Source organism: Macrotis lagotis, chromosome 4, assembly GCF_037893015.1.
Source record: "Macrotis lagotis isolate mMagLag1 chromosome 4, bilby.v1.9.chrom.fasta, whole genome shotgun sequence".
NCBI lineage: Eukaryota > Metazoa > Chordata > Mammalia > Peramelemorphia > Peramelidae > Macrotis > Macrotis lagotis.
In genome coordinates, this window is record NC_133661.1 from 4,889,479 (window position 1) to 4,916,881 (window position 27,403).

At 43.3% G+C, this 27,403-nt stretch overlaps 1 protein-coding gene across 1 annotated transcript in view; it reads left to right on the forward strand.

Annotated features, from left to right (window-relative positions):
- Positions 1 to 3,034: 3,034 nt before the first annotated feature.
- Positions 3,035 to 27,403, forward strand: part of C4H10orf143 (chromosome 4 C10orf143 homolog) — a 30,764-nt gene continuing 6,395 nt past the window's right edge. The window contains exons 1-3 of the mRNA XM_074232153.1: positions 3,035 to 3,115; positions 23,149 to 23,313; positions 23,422 to 23,484. Of these exons, the coding sequence (XP_074088254.1) occupies positions 3,044 to 3,115; positions 23,149 to 23,313; positions 23,422 to 23,484 (300 nt within the window). The 5' untranslated portion in view covers positions 3,035 to 3,043. The remainder of the gene's footprint in view (positions 3,116 to 23,148; positions 23,314 to 23,421; positions 23,485 to 27,403) is intronic.

Here is a 27,403-nt window from a genome sequence, read left to right on the forward strand (position 1 = left end):
TTCTGCAATGCAAAACCCTCCCTGATACCCCCAAACTTCCTCTCAGGCCTCAGAACAGACAACTCAGGACCCTGGGCTGACATTCCCTCAGCTGCTGCTACAGGTCAGATAAGCTTGAGACAGAGAATGGCAGGATTCTCTCTCTTACACCCCCTCAAGCTGGGGTTCAGGGCAGCAACACTTGGAGGAATATGACCTGACAGCTGCTTTGATAGGTACTACAGCTTTCATCTCCTCAGCTACCCAGAGGGCTGAAAATCCAGAAAGAAACATTCACCACTAAAGGCCTTGCCACCATCAAACGGTTCCAGATCATAAATGGATATCTGGTTTTATCAGTGGAAATGACATTTTAAAAAGTGGCCGGATCACCTGGTAAGTTGCTGCACCCTCAAGACACCAGGACCTTCCCTGTGGCTGAAACATCCTTGGTGTGGTAGCCCTGTCCCATCCACACCTTCTCCCCTTGCCTCATTGGAACCTGAGCTCCTGCAAAGCAGTCTGGCTTGGTTTCCTGTTCATAGACCCAGTGCCTGGCACACAGGGCTCAATAAAGGCTGTTCATTCATTCATTCATTCATTCATTCATTCATTCATTCATTCCATCCAAAAGGGCTTTTCAGCAACTCTTCTGTGTATATATTGTTTTCTCTGGCAGAATCTGCTTCATGAAAGAATATTTTATTTTTGACTTGGTACCCCTAGGACCCAGTCTAGGGCTTAGTACATAATATTAGAAGTGCTTATAGACTTTATGTATTTTTGTTGAATAATAATAATATTATTGAGCAAAGTCAAGTAAAATCTGATATCCAGGAGCTTTAAATAGGAGGACAGCAAGTGGTGCAGTGGATAGAGAGCTGGCTTTGAAGTCAGGAGTACCTGAGTTCAAATTTGGCCTCAGGTACTTAATAATTACTCAGCTCTGTGGCCTTGGGCAAGTCACTTAATGCCATTTGCCTGGCAAAAACTTTAAAAAAGAGAGAGAGAATTGCAGTGTTTCCTACTGTCCATGTTTCCCTGCATCAGAATGGGCTGGAGAATGAAATAACAAACCAAGAAATCTCAAATGAAGTTACAAAAAAGCTGGACCTGACTCTATAGTTTCAGACTGTGCTTTGTGCTGCGGGTACAAAAAGAGGCAAAAAACTGAGAGAAGGACACTGATAAATCAAGGAAACTTTCTGGAGGAGATGGTCCCAGATCTGAGTTATAAAGTGGACAGGAATTTAGAACCAGGGAAAGAAATGCAGAGCCCAGCTCCCCATCTCCGGCCCTGGTCCTTTGGAATTCTAGGGAGCTGTGGCTTTGAAAGTGACAAAAGAGGTGTAAACTTTAAAAATTTAGGGGTAAAATGAAAGAAAATATAGTTTAGACATGGAATTTTATTCTCTAGGATTTACCATGAAATCTGTAGGTGTAAGTCATTGTGGTAATGACCAGCCCAACCCAATAGAGAAGGGAGTATTTATCCAAAAACAAAGGATAGGGGAAATCATGAATCTCTAGGGAGATGAATTGCAATCTCTTCCTGGACTAAAGTGTCTAGAGGGCAGGACAAGTCTACCAGCCTCCTAAACCTTTGTCTACCTGAGTTTGTAATTAACCTAGGGGAAAATATCCACCTATCTTGACTTCTCTTGTGACAAAGGTGACTGAGACTTGTAGGCTGTGTAATACCTAAAGAAATCAACTTTAAAAAGAAAGAATATAGTTTGAAAAAATCATGCGTTCTAGGCATGTTGACTCTAAAAACAATAGCCTGTCCTTTAAAGAAAATGATCCAGTAACAGAAGACACCTTCGAGTCTACGGAGAGAAGCTTGGTAACGAATCAGCGAATGACTGCTTTGGAGAAAGGAATAGCAGAAAGATAGCAGCAGGTCAGGTCTTCCAGGCCGCATGGAATCTGGGAGCTGGAGGTATGTGGAGCTGGGGGGCTGTTTCCATGTGCCATGCGGGGCTGGGATTGATGGAAGATTGGACCGTGTCTCTGCCTAGCCCTAGCTACCTGGGCTGCCTGGGCATCCTCTTACTTGTGGATACGATGTTGGGGAGTTTCTCAGTCCTGAGACCCTAAGACCCTCCAGGGAAGTGATCCTCCCACTAGGTCCAATTGACTGCAAGTCAATAAACCAATAAATACAACATTTAATTAGCATTAGCTGCTGGGCAGTAATGTTTGTCCTCCATTTTTTTGTAAGGCGGCATTTGAACCCAGGTCCTCCCGACTGCGGGGCCGGGGAGGCAGGGTGGGGACGTCATGGCCGGAGTGCGGGGCGTGGTTAGTGCCCCCCAGTCTACGGCTTGGTCTCCCGGCCGCGGGGCGCGGAGCGAGCGGGCGTCCTGGGGGGGCTGGTGCGAGGGGTCCCGAGTGACCAGGGGGCTGGAGAGGAGGGGCGCCCGCGGCCTCGGCGGGGCGGGGCGGGGCGGGGCGGGGCGGGGCGGGGCGGGGCGGGGCTCCCGGCCCCGGGGAGGTCGGCCCGGAGGAGCCCGCCGGCCCCCGCCGCCCCGAGGTCGCTCTCGCGAGAGGAGAGGGCAGGCAGCCGCGCCAGGCCCCGCCCTCCGCGAGCCGGGAGGAGGCCCGCGCTGATTGACAGCTGGGCCCGTGGGGGCGGAGCCCGGAGGAGGCCCGCCCGCACTGACTGGCCGGTGGGCCCGTGGGGGCGGAGCCCGGAGGAGGCCCGCCCGCGCTGACTGGCAGCTGGGCCCGTGGGGGCGGAGCCCGGAGGAGGCCCGCGCTGACTGGCCGGTGGGCCCGTGGGGGCGGAGCCTGGAGGCGGCCCGCGCTGACTGGCAGCTGGGCCCGTGGGGGCGGAGCCTGGAGACGGCCCGCGCTGACTGGCAGCTGGGCCCGTGGGGGCGGAGCCCGGAGGAGGCCCGCGCTGACTGGCCGGTGGGCCCGTGGGGGCGGAGCCTGGAGGCGGCTCGCGCCCCGCTGGGCGGGAGGGACCTCGGGGGCGGGGCCGGGGCGGGGGCGGGGCGAGGAGGCGGGCCCCGGGGCGGGGCGGGGCGAGGCCCGGCGGGCTCGCGGCGCGGAGCGCATGGAGCGGGGCGCGCGGGCCGGCCCGAGGCGGCGGCCTGCGGAGGAGGAGCGGGGCGGCCCCGGGGACGCGGTGAGGCGCGGCGGGGCCGGGGGCGGGGGAGGGCTGGCACGCCTGGGGCTCCGGGCGCCCCCCGCTTCTTCCTCTCCCCACCTTGCAGTCGGGGCGGGGGCCGGACCGGGCAGGGCCGCCCTTCTGCAGATGGACCAGGCCTTGGCGGGGCCGAGGCGGTTCCTGTGGCTGGTGCCCCTTGTCCAACCAGGCGCCGCACCTGCTGCCTCACACATCCCGCGGCCCCTGAAGGAGTCACCAGCAGCTGAGGGCCAGGGGGCTGGGGAGGCTCCTGACCCCAAGCCCCGAAGTCCTTCCCCTTCTGCACAAACTCCGGGTGGGTGCGGCACAGCAAAGGGGATCAAAGGTGACACCCCAACTCCAGGGTGTGGCAACCCCAGGACCTTATCATCTCCCCGCAGCAGAGTGGGCCAGCCCAGGGTAAAAGGGCACTTTGAGCGTGTTCCTGCTGCCATGGGGTGCCCTCCTGCCCTCCTGTCTATAGAGCCAAACTCAACTGGGCATTCAAGGCCCAGTCTAGTCCTGACTTGAACTAAGGACTTCAGGGCTTCAAGTCCAGTGTTCTATCTGCTTCAAGAAATGGCCTGAGGGGCAGCAGGTGGCGCAGTGGATAGAGCACCGGCCCTGGAGTCAGGAGGACCTGAGTTCAAATGCGACCTCAGACACTTCATAATTACCTAGCTCTGTGCCCCTGGGCCAGACACTTAAGCCCATTGCCTTGCAAAAAAAAAAAATAGCTTGGATCTCAAGGCTTTTCTTTTTGTCTGAGTAAAAGAACACACATTCAGACTGAGCACCAGCCCAAGGGCACCTGCTTCTCCCACCTCTCTTGTGCTCTCTCTCTCTTTTTTTAAAAAAGTTTTTGCTAGGCAATGGGGTTAAGTGGCTTGCCCAAGGCCATATGACTAGGTAATTATGAAGTGTCTGAGGCCGGATTTGAACTGAGGTCCTCCTGACTCCAAGGCCGGTGCTCTATCCACTGCACCACCTAGCCACCCCTTCTTGTGCTCTCTTGATTGAGTTCTCTGTGTTTGTAGAATAGCATGTTGGATGAGCCTTGTCCCAGGGATGGCAGTTAAGTTAAATACTCTGAAACTGTGGGGAAGTTGAATAGCAGGGCTAAAGCTGAATGTGTGCAAGTAAGCCAAAAAGAGGATGACTTTAAAGGAGGCTAAGGGCCTCCTTCTGAGGTTGCATTCTGCTGGTTGGGGTGAGAATGAGGAAACTTTGCATGGGTTTAGTGTGCCTCACTCTCCTCTCACTCATGAGCCTCCAAAATAGAAAGCTGGGACATCAAATGAATGAGGATGACCTGACTTGCACATTATGATGGCTATGGTGAGGGACATGTTATGCAAAGATATTTCTAGAGCTATGTTCACTCCCTGGCCTGATCTAGTAGGAAACAGAACTCCTGGTGATGGCTTGGATGCTGTGGGAGTTCTTGATCTCCAGGATATGGGTCCCCCCCATAGCATCGAGGCCCCACAGGGTTTCAGCAAGGCCAGGCAGAACACCACTATGGTGATTTTTTTGATGACCATTTTGTGATTACTTGGCCAAGCTACCCTGTTTCTCAGTAAGGTGACCCACTCTCCACCCAGGTGATTTCCCAGCTCCCCTCCAAACCTGTCTTCTTTGTCTACTTAATTCTCTGACTTAATTTACTTTTTACATGCATGTGGCTCACAACTTTGCCCAGCTCACATTGAAGCCTTAATAAATGGGTTTTCATTCATTCCCAGCTTGTGGGAAAAAATAACATCAACTTCTTCAGCAACAAGGGTATTTCACAGATTCTGCAAGTGCTCAGTGAGACTCTGTTGAGCAGCTAGAAGGCTGGATAGCACTTAGGCTCATCAGATACACTTTTTACATGTGACTTCATTTGTTGCCTTTCCTTTCTGTGGACAGAGTTATCTGTCTGGCCTCTCTGCTCATCTGTAAAATGGGAATCCCTTTCTCAGAAGATAATGAAGATAGTCTCAGAGGAATTTGTGCAACTCCAGCAGATAAAATAGACTGCTAAAGAAAGAAAGCTCTATTTTAGGGGGGTTTTTTTGCAAGGCAAATGGAGTTAAGTGGCTTGCCCAAGGCCACACAGCTAGGTAATTATTAATAGTCTGACACCAAATTTGAACCCAGGTACTTCTGACTCCAAGGCCGGTGCTTTATTCACTATGCCACCTAGCTGCCCCAAGAATTTTCTATTGTATGATGTGTTATGTACATTATAAAACGTATGTAAAAATGGATGTTTAAAAAGCTGACCTAAAAGTAAAATGAATGATATTTAAAATCTTTAAATTTTATGTATTACTGGTTCAAAGTTTCAGTAAACTATCACAAATAATCATCTTTCTTAGAGCAATTTGATCAAATAGACTTCATTGTTTTAAAAAAAAATCCTAGGGTATGTCCTGAGTCATAGGGAGGAACTAAGCAAAAATTATTTGTCAGTAATTAATTATTCAGTTAATTTGATCTATGTAGCTACTCAAGCAGATCCACTTCCTTTGTTTAAAGTTACTGTTTTATTGATAGATGTCCAATAGCAATATAACATCTAGTAAGAGGTCTTTGAATAGGACAGTTTGAACCCAGGAACTCTATTGCTTTATGGATAGATACAAGGGAAAATCAAGAACAAATGGAATTGTCTCTGATTTCAGCTTGGTAGAAACTTTTCCAGATAGACTTATTCATGTTTTTTTATCTTAGTTATGGCTTCCTGGGAGTGAAAAGTCCAAGCAGATCAGTTTGATAGGATTGGAGTGGGGGGAGGAGGGCAAGGGGTTGGTTAAGAGGGAGAGACTGGAAAGGGAATCAGGAATCTTTGGACAGTAAGGCTGGAAAAGTAGGAAGGTGAAGTTGTGAAGGACTTTGAATGCTGAACAGTTCTATTTGAACCTGAGGGTAATAATAGGGAACCACTAGACTGGATTAATTAGAGGTGGGGTGGGGGGAACTACCTGCAGTCTAGGAAAAAACTGATGGCTAAGAGAAGGATAGAGTGGAATAGAGAAATTTGAGGCAGGGAAATGAATTAGGAGTTCATCTCAGTGGTGTAGACAAGAAATCATATGAGTCTGAACTAAACTGTAGAAGGAAGGGGATGTTTGAAAGAAACCAAAAGCACAGGATCTGGTACCTGCTTAATTCTGTGTCGAAGAATGAAAAGAATGTTCAAGAATGAAAGCACTTTGTGAACCCAAGAAAGTAGAAGTATGTTGAGGGGAGTAGAGACCCAGCTAAATCATCTTTTGAGAGAGTCTGTATTGATGCACAAAACTCACAAATACATCCTGCCTGGAGTGTAAATAAAGCTTGAAATTCTTAAAGAACATTTTTTTAAAAAAATTAGAATCACACTACAACCCACGATAATTCAAATTGCAGTAAATACTGGCAAAATTTAACAGGTTGTAGGAAAAATAACAGCTACTCTAGCAACTACAATATTTCTGCAAGTGCTCTGTGAGACTTGGTTGCGCAGCTAGAAGGCTGGACAGCACTTAGGCTCATTGGATACACTTTCTACATGTGGCTTCACTTGTTGCCTTTCCCTCTGTGAATAGAGTCATCTGTCTGACACCTTGTTGCCGACTGAGGCCTCTCTTTGCTCATCTGTAAAATGGGGATCCCTTCCTCAGAAGGTAATGAAGATAGGCTCAGAGAGGAATTTACATAACCAGCTAGGTGGTACAGTGGATAGAGCACCAGCCCTGGGTTCAAATGCAGCCTCAGATATTTAATAATTACCTAGCCGTGTGACCTTGGGCAAGTTAACCCCATTGTCTTGCAAAAGAAAAACCAGTAACTGGCCAATTTCAACTTTTCTCAAATTGCATCACTTTTATAATGCTACATAAGTAATTACTCACAAAATGCAACAAAATTTTGGGTTTTTTTAGAATATCCAAATTCTAACTTCTTCCAATTATAGCATAAAAGACCTTATGGAAATACATTTAGAAATAATTTTGAAGTTAGTTATATTGAAGGATTTTTTATGTCTTTAACCTTTTGTAATTTAAAAAACCTTAAGGATTTTAAAATACAGTCTTTATCTTAGCAAAATTGTTCCCCACAATCACCAAATTGCAACTTGAGTCCTAAAAGCTACATTTTGAAAACAATTATTTTTTTGGAAAAATGCTGCTGTACAAAATCAAACAAGATGACATTGTCAGATTGTCAAAGGGCAGAAACACTTATATGAGATTCAGAACCATGCAGGCATCAAATGTAAAATGTGTCTATTGTTAAGAATTACCTTTAGATATTCTAATCTATGGCAAGGTTGATTAGAGTCTATATTGGTCAACAAATGACAGTTTTGAAAATTATGTATATTTTAAATTGTACCGATTTTTACACTGGATGTCTAAAACAGTCACTGAATAATCATGCCACCAAGAAAGAAAAACGGGCAACTTAGATTGCATCTGCCAAGACAGAGGGACTGTGGCATCCTCACTGGAATTCTCTGATCGCCACAGCTCTTAAGAGTCTTGAGTGATCAAACACAGTATTTATTGTAGAAGAGCTACAAAGTATCTATTTTCTTGTTACAAGTGTCTTAAACTAGGTCCTGAGTGGTGTTGCAAAGAAAGTATCCAAACCTGTATCCCGGGAAGGCAGGGCAGTCCTGCCCTCCAGGATCTTGTTATCTAATGGGAGTAGGGAGATCTTTTTAGTAGGATTTCCAGGACCAATCAAATACATGTGCCTCCTATTGGATTAAGTTTGGGGAGGGGCAGGGGGGAGGAATACAAAGAAAACTGGTTCTCCAGGTACCATTTTAATTATTCTGCACTTAAAAAAAAAATTCTGCAGTGTCCTGTTATGTTATACTATTTTACATTTTCTAATGAGAGAGTCAACATACAAGATACATGCAGAGTAGATGAAGGGTATGACTAGATCCTGAATAGTAACAGATAATGAAATCTGAAGTGGTCTCATTTCAGTTTGCACAACATAGTTCTATTGAGTTGGAACCAATGATCATATTTTGCATAACTATAAATTAGAATAACACAGATTTGAAAACCATTGTAGGGAATTGATGATTCAAACTAAACAGGACTTAGCTTGGGAGGCACTGGCAGATAATGGGACCAAGAAAGACTTGGAGGTTTTCGTGAGGAATGAGGGCATTCCAGTGTGGCACTGCCAATGCAAAAGTGTGAGCATAAGAGATGGGTGGTCTCTTATGAAGAGAAAGAAAGTGAACCAGTATGGCTGGACTATTGAGTTCAGAAAAAGGAATAAGATATAAGAAGACTAAAAAGGTCCTGACGGGCTTTCAGTGCCAACAGAAGTTTGTACTCAATCTTGGAGCCATGGGAGCTACTTGGTTTTATGGAAACTGCGATCTGGAGAAGGGGTCAGGTTAGGAGAAGTAGGGGGAAGGGGCTCAGGACAGTAGCCATGGGAGAGGAGAGAGAGGACAACAAATCTGAGAGATGCTGTGGGCAGAGAAACAACCAATCTAAATAGATTTAGAGCTGGAAGAGACAGAAGTCCTCAGATCTGCCCCCTCAATTCCCTGCTAAGAACATTGAGGTGTAGAAGAGTCCTTGGAGTGGGCCAAGCTGGGATCTGAGCTCAGGTCAGTACTCTCATTCCCTTACACTCCCTCTAGTTTCCCTTGACTTGAGGAAAATATTTGACAAGGCTTTTCTTGCTAATCTGGAAAGGATTGGAAGTTGTTTATATTTTGGGTCATTTAGAATTTCAAAACTAGTTGAATGGCTGGGCCAATAAGGGTCATTAGTATGGAAGGTGGTATGCCCCATATATCTGCACTTGGTGCTTTGCTTTTACATATTTTATTCAATGTCTTGGCCAAAGTAGGAGGTGGGTCAGGGCCATGGACAGATGAGTACATAGGAACAGTATGGGACCATGTAGCAGAACCATCATAGGTGGGGGAGAGGCAAAGAGTATGAAGTCAGCCCAAAAGATTGGTGAATGGGACTGAAGGAGTGCACAGCATTCAGATAAGGCTAAACATTTGTTTTATTTGTTTGGTTGTTTATTGAATTTTTAATTGTTTTTGAGTTTTACAATTTCCCCCCAATTTCTTCCCCCCCCCCCCACAGAAGGCAGTCTGTTAGTCTTTACTTGTTTCCATGCTGCATATTGATCAGAATTGAATGTGTTGAGAGAGAAATCAGATCCTTAAGGAAGAAACAAAACATAAGAGATAGCAAAATCACATAGTAAGATACTTTCTGGGGTTTTTTGGCAAGGTAGTGGGGTTAAGGGACTTCCCCAAGGTCACACAGCTGGCCAATTAATAAGTGTCTGAGGCCAGATTTGAATTCAAGTACTCCTGACTCCAGGGCCAGTGCTCTGGCCACTGAGCCACCTAGCCACTCCAACTAAGCATTTATTAAACACTTGCTGAAAGTCAAAAGCCTGTCAGGCCCTGCTTCCAAATTGGGGAGACCTTCTACAAACATGGTATAGAAAGGTTAAAATGAGATGATCCCAGATGGCAGGCCTTGACACTTGGGGAGAACCTGGAAATGCTACTTGAAAAAGATGAGATTTTATCCGAGACCTGAAGGAATACAGGGAATCCCCAAAGAGACATGATGAGAAAAAAAATTCAGGAAAAAGAGCTGGTTCCTGCCCTCTAGGTGCTTATAATCTCATTGGGAAGGTAATACCCCAAAAGAGGTTGGAAAGCTAGGGTTGGGGGGAATAGCTGGTGGAGGGGTAACTGGCCTGAGGGCATCTTGTTCCAGGAAGTTGAAACCTGGCAGAATGAAGTAGATATATTTATTGTCCCCTGTGCACTGTTAAGGAAACAGAGGCAAATAGATAAAATCACTTGCCCAAGGTCATACAACTAGTAAGTGACTGAGACTGAATTTGAACTCAGGTCCTCCAGATTCTAGGCCTTGTGCTCTATCTACTTTATTGCTAGCTACCTCCTGTGTAAAAAGAACAGCCAGGAGCTCAGTTACTGGATCACAGATTAAAAAGACTAGAAAGATAGGAGCAGGCTAGTCTATGAAGGACTTTCAATGCCAAGTAGAGCATTTTATATTGCTCCTGGAGGCAATAGGGAGCCAGCCTCTGGAATTTCTTCTGTAGGGGAGTGACATTGTCAGACTTTGGTGGCTGATTGGAGGAGAGTCTAGAGGAGTCTTTGAGTCCTGCAGACAAATCCTAGACTATAGCTAGAAACAGGTAGGAGGGTAATGAGGGTTTGCATTGGGGGCATGCAGAGCTAAGATTTGGAAGGCAGTTGGGAGTCATTGGAGGGCTTTGAGTAGGGATCTGTGATGAGGAGATCTGGTAAGAGGTACTAATACAGTGTGAGGATGGAGAAACTTAGATTCTAAGAGGTAACCATTATCCCCCTTGAGGTCCAATCCTCTTTTATGAAGTTTGGATGCCTCAGAAGAAGACAGATCTCCTTTTCTTTTCCCTTCCTTCTCTCCTCCTCATCTCCCAGGACCAGTACACAGTAATTCTCCATACCAGATAACCTAACAGTCCACTGAGAATATTTTTAGTCTTTTATTGAGTCTGTGATTCTATGGATTTCAGCACCTCCTTCTGGCAGTACCATCCTCATCCAGCACTTCTCAGCCAGAATAGCACTGATATGCCTTCCCAAACATCTTTCCTAGAAGTTCCCCCCCCCCCCCCCCCCCCCGTCCCCATGCTGGGTTCTTCCTCTAGATCCCTGGGCATTGTTGTGTCTGTCTTTTGGGAGGAATCATAGGTCTCATCAGGAAGCTCTGCTTGATTCTGAGGCTGAATTTCTCCAGTACAATGTTCCCTATAAATCTCATTAGTGTCAAAGGTAGTCCCTTTTTTATTTTTGTTTATTTAAGGCAAGGGGGTTAAGTGACTTACCCAAGCTCACACAGCTAGGCAATTATTAAGTGTTTGAGACTGGATTTGAACTCAGCTCCTCCTGACTCCAGGTTCAGTGCTCTTTCCACTGCAGCTGCCCCTCAAAGATAGTTCTTTAGGAGAAATTTGGGGTCATTGAGAGCCCAATGCAATTTCCAAATACCAATGATCTTTGTCAGTTGGGTAAGTCCTAGACCAAATTCCACTGACCTTCAGTTATCCAACATTGTCCTAGAGACATGGCCATTCTCCATCAGCCAATACCACATCATCTATATGTAAAACCATTGGTTACAGCAAATGGAGACATTTTGAATACTATGAATAAGTTCACTTACCTTGGCAGGGAGGTACACATTGACAATGAGGTTGACATATGCATTGCCAGAGCTAGCTCAAGGTTTAGGAGTCTCCAAAGGAAAGTGTGGGAGAGAAGAGATATTAGATTGACTACAAACGGTCTACAGAACCACTCTGCTGACCTTATTGTATGCATTGCAACCTGGACAGTCTACCTGCGCTATGACAGGAAACTGAATCCTTTCCATTTAAATCACCTTAGGAAGGTTCTGAAGATCACCTGGCAGGAGAAGGTCCCAGACACTGAGGCCCTTCTCAAGCTAAAATGCCAAGCAGTCAAATGTTACCACAATGAGCTCAACAACAAAGGACTGGCAGTGGGGTTAAGTGACTTGCTCAAGATCACACAGCTAGGTAATTATTAAGTGTCTGAGGCCGAATTTGAACTCAGGTCCTCCTGACTCCAGGGTTGGTGCTCTATGTACTGCACCACCTAGTTGCCCTTGTCCCTTATTTTCAGAGAAAACCAAGACATCAGGAAAATGATACCATGACAAGCATGTGAATTTAATTTGAGTGAGGGGAATGCTATGCTAAGTTACCAGACTCACTTTGTCCTCCAGAGCCATCTGGGTCCAGGGGTCCTGGATGTGATGCAATCAGGGTTAAGTGACATGCCCAAGGTCATACAGCTAGTAAGAGTCAAATGTCTGAGACCAGATTCAAACCCCTATCCCCATGACTCCAAGATCAGTGCTCTATCCACTGCACCATCTAGGAGCAGCTAGAACTCACATGTGAACAAGTCCTCCCACAGCACTTTTGATACAAGGACACTGTCAAAGTTTCCCTTTTTTTTGTGATGAATATTTTTTTTAAATTTTTATTAAAGATATTATTTGAGTTTTACAATTTTCCCCCAATCTTGCTTCCCTCCCCCAACCCCCACCCCACAGATAGCACTCCGTCAGTCTTTACTTTGTTTCCATGTTGTACCTTGATCCAAATTGGGTGTGATGAGAGAGAAATCATATCCTTAAAGAGAACAGAATTCTCAGAGGTAACCAGATCAGACAATAAGACATCTGGGTTTTTTTTTTTCCAAATTAATCCTAACCCTAACCCTAACCCTAAGTCCTTGTACTTTGTTCAAACTCTACAGCTCCTTATCTGGATACAGATAGCACTCTCTTTTGCAGACAGCCAAAAATTGTTCCCAATTGTTGCACTGATGGAATGAGCAAGTCCTTCAAGGTTGAACATCACTCCCATGTTGCTGTTAGGGTGTACAGTGTTTTTCTGGTTCTGCTCATCTCACTCAGCATCAGTTCATGCAAATCCCTCCAGGTTTCCCTGAAATCCCGTCCCTTCTGGTTTCTAATAGAACAATAGTGTTCCATGACATACATATACCACAGTTTGCTAAACCATTCCCCAATTGAAGGACATTTACTGGATTTCCAATTCTTTGACACCACAAACAGGGCTGCTATAAATGTTTTTGTACAAGTAATGTTTTTACCCTTTTTCCTCATCTCTTCAGGGTATAGGCCCAGTAGTGGTATTGCTGGGTCAAAGGGTATGCACATTTTTGTTGCCCTTTGGGCATAGTTACAAATAGCTCTCCAGAAGGGTTGGATCTTGAGTTCACAGCTCCACCAACAGTGTAATAGTGTCCCAGATTTCCCACATCCCTTCCAACAATGATCATTATCCTTCCTGGTCATACTGGCCAATCTGAGAGGTGTGAGGTGGTACCTCAGAGAAGCTTTAATTTGCATTTCTCTAATAATTAATGATTTAGAGCATTTTTTCATATGGCTATGGATTGCTTTGATCTCCTCATCTTTAAATTGTCTTTGCATATACTTTGACCATTTGTCAATTGGGGAATGGCTTTTTGTTTTAAAAATATGACTCAGTTCTCTGTATATTTTAGAAATGAGTCCTTTGTCAGAATCATTAGTTGTAAAGATTGTTTCCCAATTTACTACTTTTCTTTTGATCTTGATTGCATTGGTTTTATCTGTGCAAAAGCTTTTTAATTTAATGTAATTGAAATCATCTAATTGGTTTTTATCAAGGTTTCTCTTTAAGAACTTTGGAATTGATTGTGCAGTATGGGAAACTGCAGCTGGGCACAGGACTGCCCAGCATTGCATGCCCTCATCAGAGAGGGTGCTGTGCTCTATGGGCAAGGCAGAATGGAAGCAACTCAAAGGAAACATGAAATGTATAAGTTAGAGAACCTACCCCATGTGTTCTGGCAGACCATAATCTTTGGTAGAGCATTCTGAACTTATATTAGTCTGATCAGTCACAGTCAGACATTCTATAACTTGTCTCTAACATAGTGATATCATTTTGGTCTCTAGTAATGAAGGACAAGAATAAACTAATCTTTCCTGAGGCTATTTTCTTGAGACCATTTAATATAGGCAAGATATACCTATGAGGATCTATAGTAATTACTTGCATTTTTTTAAAGTAGTTTCACTTTTTTCTATCATTTTGAGCTAACACCTCTGATGTGAGTGAAGGCTGCTCATTCACCTTTGGTTTGTCTTTCACCCAACTCTCACTTGTGGCTCCAAGAAGCTGTAGCATGGGCAGTGGTCATACCCCAGTTAAACCATGATGAGGATAACCAATAAGCCTCAGATCTGTCAGGAATTGGGGGTATCTACACCCAAGCATATTGAAGACTTCCTTCAATGAAATAAGCAGATAAGAACAATTTGTTCCAATAATCATGCAGGCAGTTGAAGCAGGCTCTGTGGAGTGCTTAGAGCTTGGTCAGGCATTGAAGATGCCAAGGTCATCCACTGCATCCCAGGACTAACATCAGTTGTCTCAACTTTTGTCTTGCCACTGGCTTTCTTTTTTTTTTTTAAGGTTTTTGCAAGGCAAATGGGGTTAAGTGGCTTTCCCAAGGCCACACAGCTAGGTAATTATTAAGTATCTGAGACTGGATTTGAACCCAGGTACTCCTGACTCCAGGGCTGGTGCTTTATCCACTCTGCCACCTAGCCGCCCCCCACTATGCCACCTAGCTGCCCCTTGCCACTGGCTTTCAGTGACACTAAGGGATAGTGAAGCTGACAATTTCATGGAACTCTACCTAACTTAAATACAGTTTATATGATTAAATACAATTCATATGAGACATAATTCCATGGTGTTATTGGTCTTCAAAAACAAAGGACAAACAAACAAGAATAAATAAGAATTAGAGTTAAAAAAAAGAATGGTACATGAAGCTATGAATCTGTTATGGACAGTTTGTTTCTTTGTAAAAATATATATAGTAAGGTTAACCTATAGTCTATCTTCAAAGATTCTTTGATGGAGATGACCCAGGCTCTGAACCCAAGGGTCTTGAGAATAGCCATGACATTTCAGCCCAGCACCCTCAGCCATCATCCTGAGGAATGACTTCTCTTGCAGCTCCTGCAGCCAGAGCTCCTAAAGATCAGGAAAGAAAATCCTTCCCACCAAAGTCCTTGACTTCAAAGGTTTGAAAGTCAATGGTTTAACATCAAAAACTGATATCATTTCATCATAGAAATGACATGAAAGTAGAAACATCATTATCTGCCTTGCTGCCATTCCCTAAGGATTAGGAGACCTTAGCATTGGACCAGTAGCTGAATTTTTCCCTGTATGATTACCACCTCCCTATCCCCATTAGACTGAGAGCTCTCTGAGGGCAGACATTGTCTAATTTTTCTATTACATGCTGTGTACCTAATGAATCCTTGTCAGCTACTTCAATCACTCGTTCCTGCTTGACTGTACTTCTTTTGGGCCTCCTTCGGTTTTCTTCCCTGATTTCTAAAAAACGATACTACAATAAAGCAACTTTCTCTTCCTTTTTTTTTTAGTCTTGCTTCCCTTTCCTTATCCCCCTTCACATTTTCACCCATCCACCTTCTTCTGGAAAAGAAAAAGAATTAAAACAAAGAGACATGACCAAGAAAATACTTTCCCACATTTTTGTGCCTAAAATCATATGTTTTGTTCTACATCCTGAGTGTGTCTCCTCTGCAGAGAAGTAGGAACCTTGCTTCATCATCAGTCCTCTTTAATTGTTAAAGGTCAGAGACTTTGAGTCTTTCTACACTGAGTTTCTTTATAATATTGTTCTTATATAAATCTGTGCATTTTACTCTTTCATCAATTCATATGTCTTCCTAGAGGTCTCAGAAACTCTTCCTCAATAGGAAGATGCCCTCTTTCCTTGAATTGTTTGCTACCACAAAAAGAACTGCTCTAAATATTTCTCTCCATAGGTCTTTTTCTTCTTCTTGATCTTCTAGGTGTAGGAATTATATAGCTGAGTTGAAGGATATGCATGGCTTAGCATATTTGGAGGCATCATTCCACACCACCTCCCAGAATATCAGGACCATGTTCATAGCTCCCCCTACCATGTAGCCACAGGCTCCTTCTCTCAAACAATTGTAATTTTTCTATTTTCTCATCTTTGTCAATCTGATGGCTAAGGAAGAATAGAAGGTTACTTCATTGGGCATTTCTCAAATCATTAGTGATTCAGAGCTTTCTTTTATGTTGTTCATAGCTTGGATTTCTTTCTTTGAAAACTGCCTGTTGATGTGCTTTAACCATTTATCTGTGAGGGAACAGCTCCTGAATAATTCATTTTTCTCTAGCTCCTCAAAGTTTATAAAGTACCCCCCCATAATAACTTTTGAAAATTGCAAATCTTAACATCCACACTTTACAGATGTATAAAGTGACTTGATCTGCATCCCCATAGCACACGAACTTTAATTTCAGGTGAATTCCTTTTGGGATAATTCTGAAAACTTGAATCCTGACCATGAGGTAAGTAAATTTCCCAAATCTCATCACTCCTTCTTCCTGCTTTAGCCAGATTTGAAATTTTTTAGTTATAGGATAGTGTCTAAAAATAAGCACGTGTCTGGTAGTATTACCGCTTCTTCAACTTGTAACAGCTAGCTGCTGCCTGAAACCACCGAATTTTGAGAAGGTTAGTCAGTCATTCCAACCTTGTTTGAACTGGGCTGTCATCTTTCCTCCTGTCACCTCATTAGCAGAGACTGACAGATGTCCATCCACCCAAGAAAATGGCAGGCATTTTCATTTTGTTCCTGCCCAGCCAGTAGAAAATGGCATCCTTTAAAAGGGCAGGGTTTTTTGAGATACAATCTGGAATACTCATGAAACTGCTTCAACTGGGATAGGAGTTTGCTGTAAACTCAGAATCTGGAATTTTCATTAGGACTTGTATTACAGGTACAGGGAAGGAAAGAAGGGAAGAAAGGGAGGGAGAGGGAGAAGAAAAGAGAGAAGTGGGAAAAGAAGAACAGTATAGGGAACAAGGGAAAGGTGGGGGAGGAAAGCGAACAAAGGATTGTCTGCTGAGCTATGGGACCCAATATTGCTTAAATTTAATTACCCTGTGAATAAACTGTCTTGTGAAGTAAGTAGAAATTCTTGTCTTCAGAACCATATATATCAATAAATCACTTTGGCTGTATTTTTGAATTCCATGGAGGGGTCCATTTGGCACAGGAACATCATTCAACATATCGAGTTTAACATTGTGCCCCGTGGTCCATACTATAGCATTCCAGCTTCTGCTAGGATTGGGAGCAATGGCTTTTCTTTCCTCTTCTCTTCCCCTGGATTGTTTTTTTAGAATATATTTTCAAAAGGTTGGTTTGTGAAAATTTAGAAAGGTAAACAGTGATTGTAAAGAGGCTGTGTGACTTCATTAAATGTAGATCATGCCAGATTAATCTCATTTCCTTTTTTGACAGAATTACTAAAAAAGCAAGGCAGGGATATGCTGTACATATAATTTACCAAACTTTTAGCACCTAATTTAACAATGATTTTAACTTTTTTGTTGTGAACGAGATGATTCATTCTTGTCCATGTCCCTACTATAAATTTTTCTTAGGGATCTACCCTGACATCTCCCCCCAATACCCCACAACTCAAAGCACTTCTGGTCCCTTTTCCTCCATTATCTTCACTCTAGTGTCAGATGAACCTAAGAACCATTTTGTATTTTTGTCTGTATCATGTATTGCTCTCCTGGTGCCAACCTTTTGGTGATGAGCCCCTTGGAATTGAACTAGGCTCCTACATGAAGCAAATCTTGGTGCCAGCCTTGAAGCCTTCTTGACTTTGGAGGATCCACTGGAGCTTCCATGCAGTTAATATCATCTTTAGGATCCTCTGGTCTCTTCAGATCCCATTGAGGCAATAGAAGAGGATTGCATATATAGTAAAAAATTATGTTTGTTATAGTAATCTTGAGGTCTTGAAAAATCCTAAGGTGGCTTCAAATTCATATAGATTTAGCTGTTTCCATGTGTTTGTAATTAAGTACATTTTGTGTTTAAATCTTAGAGAATTGCAGGTCTAAATTATAGTTAGCTCCCTTGTCTGGAATGCTTAATTGGCCCGAATAGTATTTATGCCATGTCTTCCTTGTAGTGAGTTCAAAACCTTTCCCATTTTGTAGCCTTCCCCTATGCTTATTCATTAGGTAGGAGACGTCCACTGAGAGATGAGCATGAAGATACAGAAAATGTGTTTGGCTTGTCTGGGTTTCCCTATTGGTGGTAGGGCCCTCATTAGGACTTAACACTTTGACCCTACTGCCAGAACTCATGCTCTCATGAGTCTCAATAGGATTTGGCTTCATGCTATTGGTGACATTACTCCCCTCTGAATTTTAGTGTTGACTCTCATTAAAATGTAAACCAGTGCTTTGAATTGAATTTCCAATAAAGTGTTAAGCCACTTTTTAAACTCCCTCCCTCAACCATGTTTCACTCATTAAGCTCATTCATGTAGCATCACTTTCAATAAAGGAAAGATGTCACCTAACAAAAGGACTGATTGTGTTTTTCTCATTGGAGGATGGCTTACCCTGGACCTTCACTGGGTCATTTTTCTTTTTTTGGTTACCATCACTCAGGCACTATGATTCATATTTTACATCTTAATGTCTTGTTCTTATCAAATATCATCTGTTCCTTGGTTCTGCTCCCTATTTGAGCTGTTCTCCTGTGAGGTCACTGTTCTATTGATCTTCTTCAATTATTTTTAAGTAATGGGATCTTTGTGTAGATGCAGGATTTTCATTTTGTTTATAGACTGCAAGTGTCTCCTCAGTTTTGTGGTAAATCTTTGTCTGCTATTATGAAGACTGGCAGATCCCTGGTAGAAGTGATTGGGACTCAATAATCTATTTACCACAGGCAGACCCTGAGTTAAGTGTTTATGCAGGATCCATTAATGTCCAAGTCCTGGATACTTTTGCTGCAAGCTTGAAATTAAACAATTCACCCATAACATGACCACTGGGCAGCTCAGGGGCACAAGGCTTGAAGGCAAGGAAACTTGAGTTCAAATTCGACTTCATACTTATCTGCTGCATTACCCTTTATCTCTGATTATCTCTAGTTCCTCATCTGTAAAATGAGATAAAAATAGTAACTGCCTCTCAGGTTGTAAGGATCAAATAAGATAATTGTAAAGCTATTAGCACTGTGTGGCACACTATATAAATGTTATTAAATCCATTCAGTAAACATACCCACACACACCCATTATGTGCAAAGTATCAAAACTACAGAAACAAAGCATGAAAGAATTCCTGGCTGCTAGAAGCTTACATTATACTGGGTAGGTAACATTTATGAGGATAAGTGTGATAGGAGTTAGAGCATGTTGGAGATCAAAGGGGAAAGAGGCAAAATTAGCTGAGACTGTTTGGAGAAGAAAACCCTTTCAGTTGGATTGCGGTGATCATGTGCCTGCACAAAAATACAAAGGGCAGTTAGAAAAGTGGCCCCAAGTGAGGGTTTGTGGAAGTGAAGGAAAGGAGGTGAAGAGGGAATAGGTTCTAGGTGTGGGCTGGACCACTCAACTACATTAACATTAACAACTATATTTTATCTGATTTTTACTTCTTTTGTTCAGCATTTTAGTCTGGTTCTGGTCACCCTGGGGAACCTTGGGGTGAGTGCTTGACATCTCTGCACTAGAGTATTGAGGACTTGAAGGGAAGTTAAGGGGCAGACTGGACTGGCTTGTAGAGGGCTTCAGATACTTGGCCCAGGAACCCTGAGGCAATAGGATTTTGTCCCTAAAAATCTCTAAAGGATGTTGAGTATGAACTGGTAAGAACTATTAAATTATTGTGGGGAGCTTTTTGGAGAATAGAAAATTTGTAAATTGGAAGTCCCATTCAGAGGCCATAAAAAAATCCTCCCTCCAGCCTCCTATCAAGGTATGGAACCCATAAAACAACCCAGGCTAGAAATAGATGAATCTTCTGGAAACCTCCTGAAATATCATCATCTAGCTTCTGTCTGTATGACCTCTTCCCATTATGAGGAATGTAGGTACCTCACCAGGCTGCCCATTCTGCTTTTTGGAGGACCCTAGTTGCTAGAAAATTCTTCCTTATTTCCTTGTATGTCCCTCCATTATTCTCACCTCTGCTTTCTTTCTCCTGTCAGCTCTTCAGCTAATCAGAAGACAGAGGCCATGCCCCTCTTTCCCTCCCTTAGCAGGTCTCTTCAGGTTGAAACATTCTCAGATCCTTCAGCTCTTTCTATTATGGTGTCTTAGTGTTCTCTGATCATCTTGAGAACCCCTCACTGAGCACATTCCAAGTTGCAGTCATCCACAGAAAACATAGAAAATAGAAGGTCTCAGGAGTGATTGCACCTGTAGAATCCTCCTATTTCTATACTCTTATTCATCACTCTAAACTTTTACTATACAGGCTTAGAGTGCTTTGGAGTTTTAGTAGCTAACTCACACTACCAATTCAAAGTGAGTTTACTGTTAGCTGACCCCCCAAGTCTTTTTCACATATAATAATGTTTGCTTTTGAAATATAGCCTAGAATTCTTTGTTTAAGCCTGTTCAATTCCATCTCTTTCAATTTACTCCATCATCTCAGGCTGTCAAAATCTTTTTGGATCCTGATTCTGATATCCAACATTAGTTACATCTCTCAGCTTTGTATTGTTGACAAATTTGATGAGTTTGCCTTTTATGTCTTCATCTAAGATGTTATTAATAAAAATGTGAAGTACATCAGAACCAAGGACAGGTTCCTCCTGTACACCACTCGAAAGCTCCCTCCAGGGACATTGATGTTGATTCATTAATTAGCACATATTGAGTACAGTCACAGAGCCAATTACAAATATAACTCCTATTATCTAGCCCAAGCTTCTTGTCTCATGATTCTTTCACTTCTTACTGAAATCAAAGCACTCAGACTAGTGACTATCAGGAAAGGAAATGAAGTTATAGCTTGGTAAGCCCATGCTGGCTTCTTTTACTCACTCAAGTACTCAAGAACCATCTTCTTAATTTCATCTTCATGTAGTTTTTCCAGCATTGACAATAAGCCCTCCATCCTAGTTTTCATGATCCATAATTTCTTCCCTTCAGAAAGTGGTATATGAGCTAGCCAAGCCTCAGGCTCTGACACTCCATTTCCCAGGCTCTGTCATAGATTACCAGCAACAATGTGACAAGTATATTTGCAAGTTTTATCAGAACCCTAGACATATAAAGTCAGGCTCGGCATCACTAGGTCCCCATCTATCCTGGCTTTGCCAAATTAGGGTGACTCTTTCTGACCTGAAGTTTGTTCCCTTTGCCAGCAATCATAAGTACAACCCTCTAACTTTGCTTCCATTTTCTTTCTATTCAATTGCTTATTAGACCTTTTATCTCAAGCAGGAAGTGACTCCTTTCTAGTTTTTCTTCTTACTGTGAACATACAGTTGTATCCTTCCTGACACTGGATCAACTCAACCAGATACAAACAGTGAATACTTGAATGAACACTGACTCTGGAGTGGAGGGCCCATGCTCAAACCCCAGTTCTGTTGCTCCTGATTGTGCCTAACTTGGATAAAACCACTGAATGTCTTTGGGCTTTGGCTTTCTTGTCTGAAAAATAAATAAATGGACTAAATGACTCCCCCGTCCCTTAAAGCTCTAGATTTAGGAATCATCTAGTTTCCCAGACATTATTGGAATTGTCATCCTATACTGGGCTGCTCATCCTTTCCAGATCTTGTCTCGTCCTTTTGCACCTCTTGGCCTTTGTCCTGGTTGCTTCCAGTGTCTGGAAACATCCTTCTCCTCCAACCCCCATTTTTTTCCAATGAAATCTTCCCAACCTAATTCAGTTGCTAGGTCCTACATAATCACCTTTCCTTACTCCCCTTTTTGAATCTCTCAACTCCCCCCCTTTGGGCCACTCCTTCAGGGCAAACATATTCTTTCATATCTATGAATATATGTATCTATATATGTAACCATGTGGCATAGTTATTGGTGTGCCTGTTTAACTCTCCTCCCTACCCTCTCCTTTCAGAATTGTAAGATTCTTGGGTTCTGCAACTGTGGTCTTGTTTCATCTTTGATCTTCACAGCTTGCCATGGCACATACACAGTGAAATCATATGCTTTAAAAATGTCATCTGAATGAAAATTTTATTTTTAGTTTGGAGAAAAGGAAGGGAAGCTTATAGGGATTTCCAGCAGAAGGGAGTTTTAGAGACCACTTCAGCCAGTCTTCCTTAATTGACATATATGGAAGCTGAGGCATATATCGAGAAGTGATGTGATCTGAGTAATTAGTGTCACATAGGTGCCTTCCAGTGTGAAATCTTTATCGACATCTTATTTTTCTAGATATATTTTTGCATCACTTTCATTTCTAAATTTTCTCTCTCTTTTTTATCTATATACCCACCTATCTATTTAGCCATCTGTCTATCTATATAGCCATCTATCTATTTAGCTAGCTACCTATTTAGCTACTTATCTGTTTTCCTCCACTATTCCCCTATCCAGCAAGACATCTCTTGTAACAAAGATTTAGAGGAGAAAAGTTTAGAGAAGCAATCACACCAGCCATTTCTGATAATAATAAACAATGTCCCATACACATAGACCCCCTATCGCTACCAAAAAAAAGATTGGGGGAAGAAGATCCAGCTTTAAATCCATGATTCTGATGGGGGGAGGCAGAGCACAGAAAGAGGATTGGGGTCAAGGGGTATGTCCCTCCTCCTTAGTCATTATGATCTATTTAAGATTCTCTGATCCTCTCCCTGTTAAGCACTTTACATACAGTATTACAGATCATGGCGGCAGGTATTAGTGTTGTTTTGTGATTATTCAGGGCAATAATAATGATTATTTGTGAACACAGTATGTTCCATAGGTTAATAGTTCCCCCAACAGAATGTTAGAGAATTCCTCTCATTTTTCTTCTTTAATTGATTTCTGAAAAGAAACCCCAAAAGCTGGTTTTCCCAAAGGTTAACTGTGTATAACCATGTGGGTAATTTTGTGAACTTAGACAATTCACTTGTCCCTGCTTTGCATGAGGAAAAGGAGAGGGATTCTTCATGTTTGCTCATTGTCCAATCCTTTTCAAGCTGACATTTAAGTAAAATCTTGGGAGCTGCTCATGGGACATCTTGAACAAAATGAATGGCTTTGGCCCATTTTCAATATCAATAATCTAATGACAGTGGTTTGTTGTCAGAGCTGTGGAAGTTTCTTGGAAGCGCCTACTTTAGTCCTATAAAACCAAATATCCCGGCAGTGCTGGAAATAATAACATTAAGTATAATTGATAGTTGTTGTTTCTGAAAAAGATAAAGTTTAAAGCAAACTCCTCCCATTCATTGCCAAGTTTTCAGGCTCCACAGGGGTCTGGGGTTGTTGTTGGAGTTTACAGGAAGCAAATTAAGTTAGAAAGCTCCCAGTTTATGAGCTGGCTTGCTTGTTTGTTTCAGAAACGGGCCTGTAGGAGCATCGAAGTCTGTCCTGGAGAGGATGCTGACCAGGGGCTAAATGATCTGCCTCCTGCATGCTCTGCGATGGCCTGGACCTCTGAATCCAAGGGGGTCTTTGCCAGGGAGATCCTTCCTGGGCATAGCCAAGGCAGACAGAGTTCAGTGGTAGGTGCCCATTATCTCCAAGGTAATGTCACATCTATTTCCATATTTTAAGAAAAAAAACATCCACAAGTATAGTTCTGATTCATCCTTGTGTAATTTGTTAAATAGATTTCTGCCAACAATGGAAGGCGTCCCACCCAGCCTTGCTTAAGATGCCTCGCCGGCGAGTCTGTAAGTGCTTTCACCTCCTTGCTGTGACATCAAAGATAGGCTTGTTCCTAAATATTAGATCCATAAAGCAAAGTTAATAAAAACTACAATTACGTTTCCCAGGAATGAGAAACGTAAATAAAAGAAGGAAGATAGATAGAGCCCTTCTGGAGCTGTGAGTCTGGCTAGGGCTTGGAAAGTGAAGTCACAAAAGCATCTTGAAGTTCTCCTTCAAGAGTTGGGAAAGTAGCCAGTCATTTTTGGAAAGAAAATGCCCCTGCCCCAACTGCTTTGAGAGCTGGCAAAAACATGTGGTTTTGAAGACAGTGTCCCAGAGGAAAGGCTTGAAATGGCTTCCCTAAAATTATATTTATGTAATAGATAAAGATATACCAGCTTATAAAAAATAAACGTGTACACATAGGGATGTTTATGTGTATACACACATGTAGTTACACATGCCCACATAGACATGTAGGTAGAGGCATGCTTGGGCATAAATGTTCAAAGAAGCCATCATAGATCTTTGCTTCTGTCTCTTCAAACTTCTTTCCTTTCTCTTCTCCTGTCCCCCCTTTCCCCAAAGAATTCAGTTAGACTCCAGGTTTGGCAAGGACGGGAACACTGAGCCCCCTATGGTGGAGGTCTCAGGTCCCCATTTGGCAACATCCTTCAATAAAGAGGAATAGTCTAAATAGTTTCCATCTGTAGGGCACTTTGAGGACTCCATAATGCCTTCTGGTGAGGTGAGGAGCACAAGCCATCTGATCTCCAAGCAACTGAGGAAGGAACTGGGGTTCAGGAGCTGAAGGGGCTTGTGTATGTGTTTTAGAAGGACTTCAGACCTGGGCCTCTTGACTCCTAATTCATCTCTCTTCCCACTCTGCCCTGCCCCCAGACCTCAAAATAAGGGTGGAGGCTCCATCGCCCATTTAGGTAAAGCCTTGATTGTTATGGACCATTAGAACAAGTTCATGTGGCTATGTATAAATGTGCACACACACATTTGTAGAGCATATTTAGGCATGTGTATCCCTGCGTGTAAGATGTTCACTGTGTGTATCATGTATTCATGTATGTCTAGACACACTTTGTGTCTATTTAGGACTTGGTAGATGATTTTATTATTATTGGGAACCCCAACTAGGAGCTTTCTTGACCCACATCCTCCCTTCTCTCTAACTACGGAATTCCCCAGGATCCTCCCAGACTTCTGGACCATCCTGGTTCCTGAATCCCTGAAAGAGCAGGATTGGAAGCCAGAGCTTTCTTCCTGCCCTCAGGGGTCCACTGCCTTGTCTGGAATGGTCCATTCCACAGTCCTTTATTGAGCTTCTACTGTATGCTCAATGCAGTATACTTAATTCTGTGCTGTATACTTAATCCAGTAGTTACAAAGAGAAAGAACAAATGTCTCTGTCCTCAAGAGTTTATTATGCCCTTTCCCCCTTTATTGTTAAAGCAGATGCCCTCTTGTTGGGGTAAAATGGCATCAGCCTCATGCATACAAAGGGTCAAGGGTCTCCCTCCAGGGACCTAGAGCTGGAATGGACTATAGAGATCCTTCAGTCCAGCTGATCCATTATACAGATGAGGAAACTGAGACCCCCAGAAATAATTTGCCTAAAGTTATAGTAGTAGTATACTTAGTTGAAACTCAGGTCCTCTGACTCAAATGCTGCTCTTACCTAGAAAACAAGGTTTTTTTTGTTTGTCTTTTGAAAGATTATCCCTCAAACTTCCCATGCACAGAGGCATGAGACAGCTTATTGCATACACACACACCAATTAACAGGTTCTGCTTCCTCTTGTTTCTTCAAAAGGACAGGTCAGTTCAAGGAATGAACTAAGGAAAAAGGTTTTCTATCTAAGGCCAGGGAAATCTGTCTGATTCTGACCACCTAGTCACAGCTGTCAGTCAACTAAACCTCTGGCTCTTTCAGCTGAGAAGGGAGTTTCTGCACCTGCTCAAGCAGAACCCATCTGGGAAAAGCAATGGTTTCTTCCTCATTGGAGACAGCTCTCTCAGAAGCACCTTCCCAGCTGGGGAAACTGGGGGAGGATGAACCAAGGACCAGGTTGTGATATCCTGGGGTTCAGAGTTATCCAGCCTCAGTGATGTCCTGTGGTGGAAAGGGATATGAAGGATCTTGGGGCCCCTCCTTGGGTTTCGTGACTGGAGGTCTTTCATTCCATTTAACCAGTAAACACTTTTTCAGCAGCTACTGGGATAGGCATAGACGAGACAAAGGAAAGAAGGAACAGCCCCTGTCTACCTTCCCATCTCCACTCCACCTTTGGTCATGCTTCTCTCAAAAAGAAGAGACTTACTCTTTGTGCACTCACCCCCCCCCCCCCCAACACACACATACATGATAAGCAGAAGTGTGTTCTGGGCTTCTGCAGACATGGTGTTAGGGTGGCCAGGGCTTCCCCTGCCTTCATCAGTCCTAGGACCTCCTCCCTAGTTCAGTGTGAGGGGATGAATCCAGGAACAGGAAGCCTGCCTCAGTGTGTAAAGATGTCCTTTTTGTGGTGGTTAATTTACCATTTGCTTTTCCATTTCCAAGACTGATGATTGGGATGTGTGCTCATGTGCTGGGGGGGGGGGGGTTGCATGATTTTTTTTTATATTTGGAGCTATTTTCATCACAACTTTACTGTTAATGTGTTGCAATAGTTACATCTATTTTTTTGTAATTTTCTGTCAAAAATGAGGTGGGGATTTAGCAAGCCAGGCCTTTTGCCATTTGGACTAAAGAGATCACTTTATAGCTTTTCCCCCTAAGGCCATGGCTCCTTGGTATTGAGGCTCTGGAAAAGATAATTTGGGAGTCCAGTGGAGGAGAGGACAGGTTTGGAGTCAGGCTCTCCTCAGTCATGGATTAGCTTTGGGATCTTGGGCAAGTTTTCTTTTTGCCTCTATTGGCCCCCTTTCCTTTTTTTTTTAACCCCCCCCTTTCCTTTTAACAAAAAGGAATAATGATGTCCCTGAGTCATAAGGTTATGGTGAAGAAACTTTATGTAAAACACTATAAACATATTAGCTATTATGAAGAACAGCAATAATCAAGGTGACTTTTCACATTCAAAAGCGATCTGTCTTCCCTTAACCCCCAATCCCCACCTCTTGGGGTCATTCTGAACTTGCTTCCAGTGGCAGGGCATTTAGGAGAAGCATCATCTCTTGGGCAGATGATTTTGCAGGAAAATTTTTTTAAAAATCATCCTCTAGGTGTGGCTAGGTGGCGCAGTGGATAGAACACCGGCCCTGGAGTCTGGAGTACCTGAGTTCAAATCTGGCCTCAGACACTTAATAATTACCTAGCTGTGTGGCCTTGGGCAAGCCACTTAACCCCATTTGCCTTGAAAAGAAAACCTAAAAAAAAAATCCTCTGCCCATATTCACCCCCATATTCACCCCCCCCCCCCCGCCCCCGTACATACATCTAGGTGGTCTCCTGACCTGATTGAGGCCAAGTGAGTTGTGGACAGCCTTTGAGCAAAGCCGAACCAACTGGCTTATTGCCTTTACCAGTAAACTTTTCTTCCCAAAAACATCCCACATCTCCTTGGGAAGGCTCCCAGTGGATCTTGTAGACCAAAACAGCCAAAAGCAAGTAAAGCCTTAGCCTTCTGAGCAACTGCAATCAAAGCAGATTTGATTCCTAGCCTTGAGATCAGTGAGAAGCCAGCTGAGAAGCCAGGGTAACAAAGAGATCACTACCCTCCTTTAACTGGAGGGAGCTCTGGCTGATGCCAAGTAGTGGGCCCTATTGTGGCTGAAAAGGTTTCCAAATCAACAGACAAAAATTTTAGGAAGAGAAGAGAATTTGTAGGAAAAAAGCCCTAGTCCAAGAAGACAGGCCTCTTCTGACTGAAACCCACTTTGGAGGGGAGAGGGTGAGTGGCAGGAAGAGAATCATTCCATCCGCATACT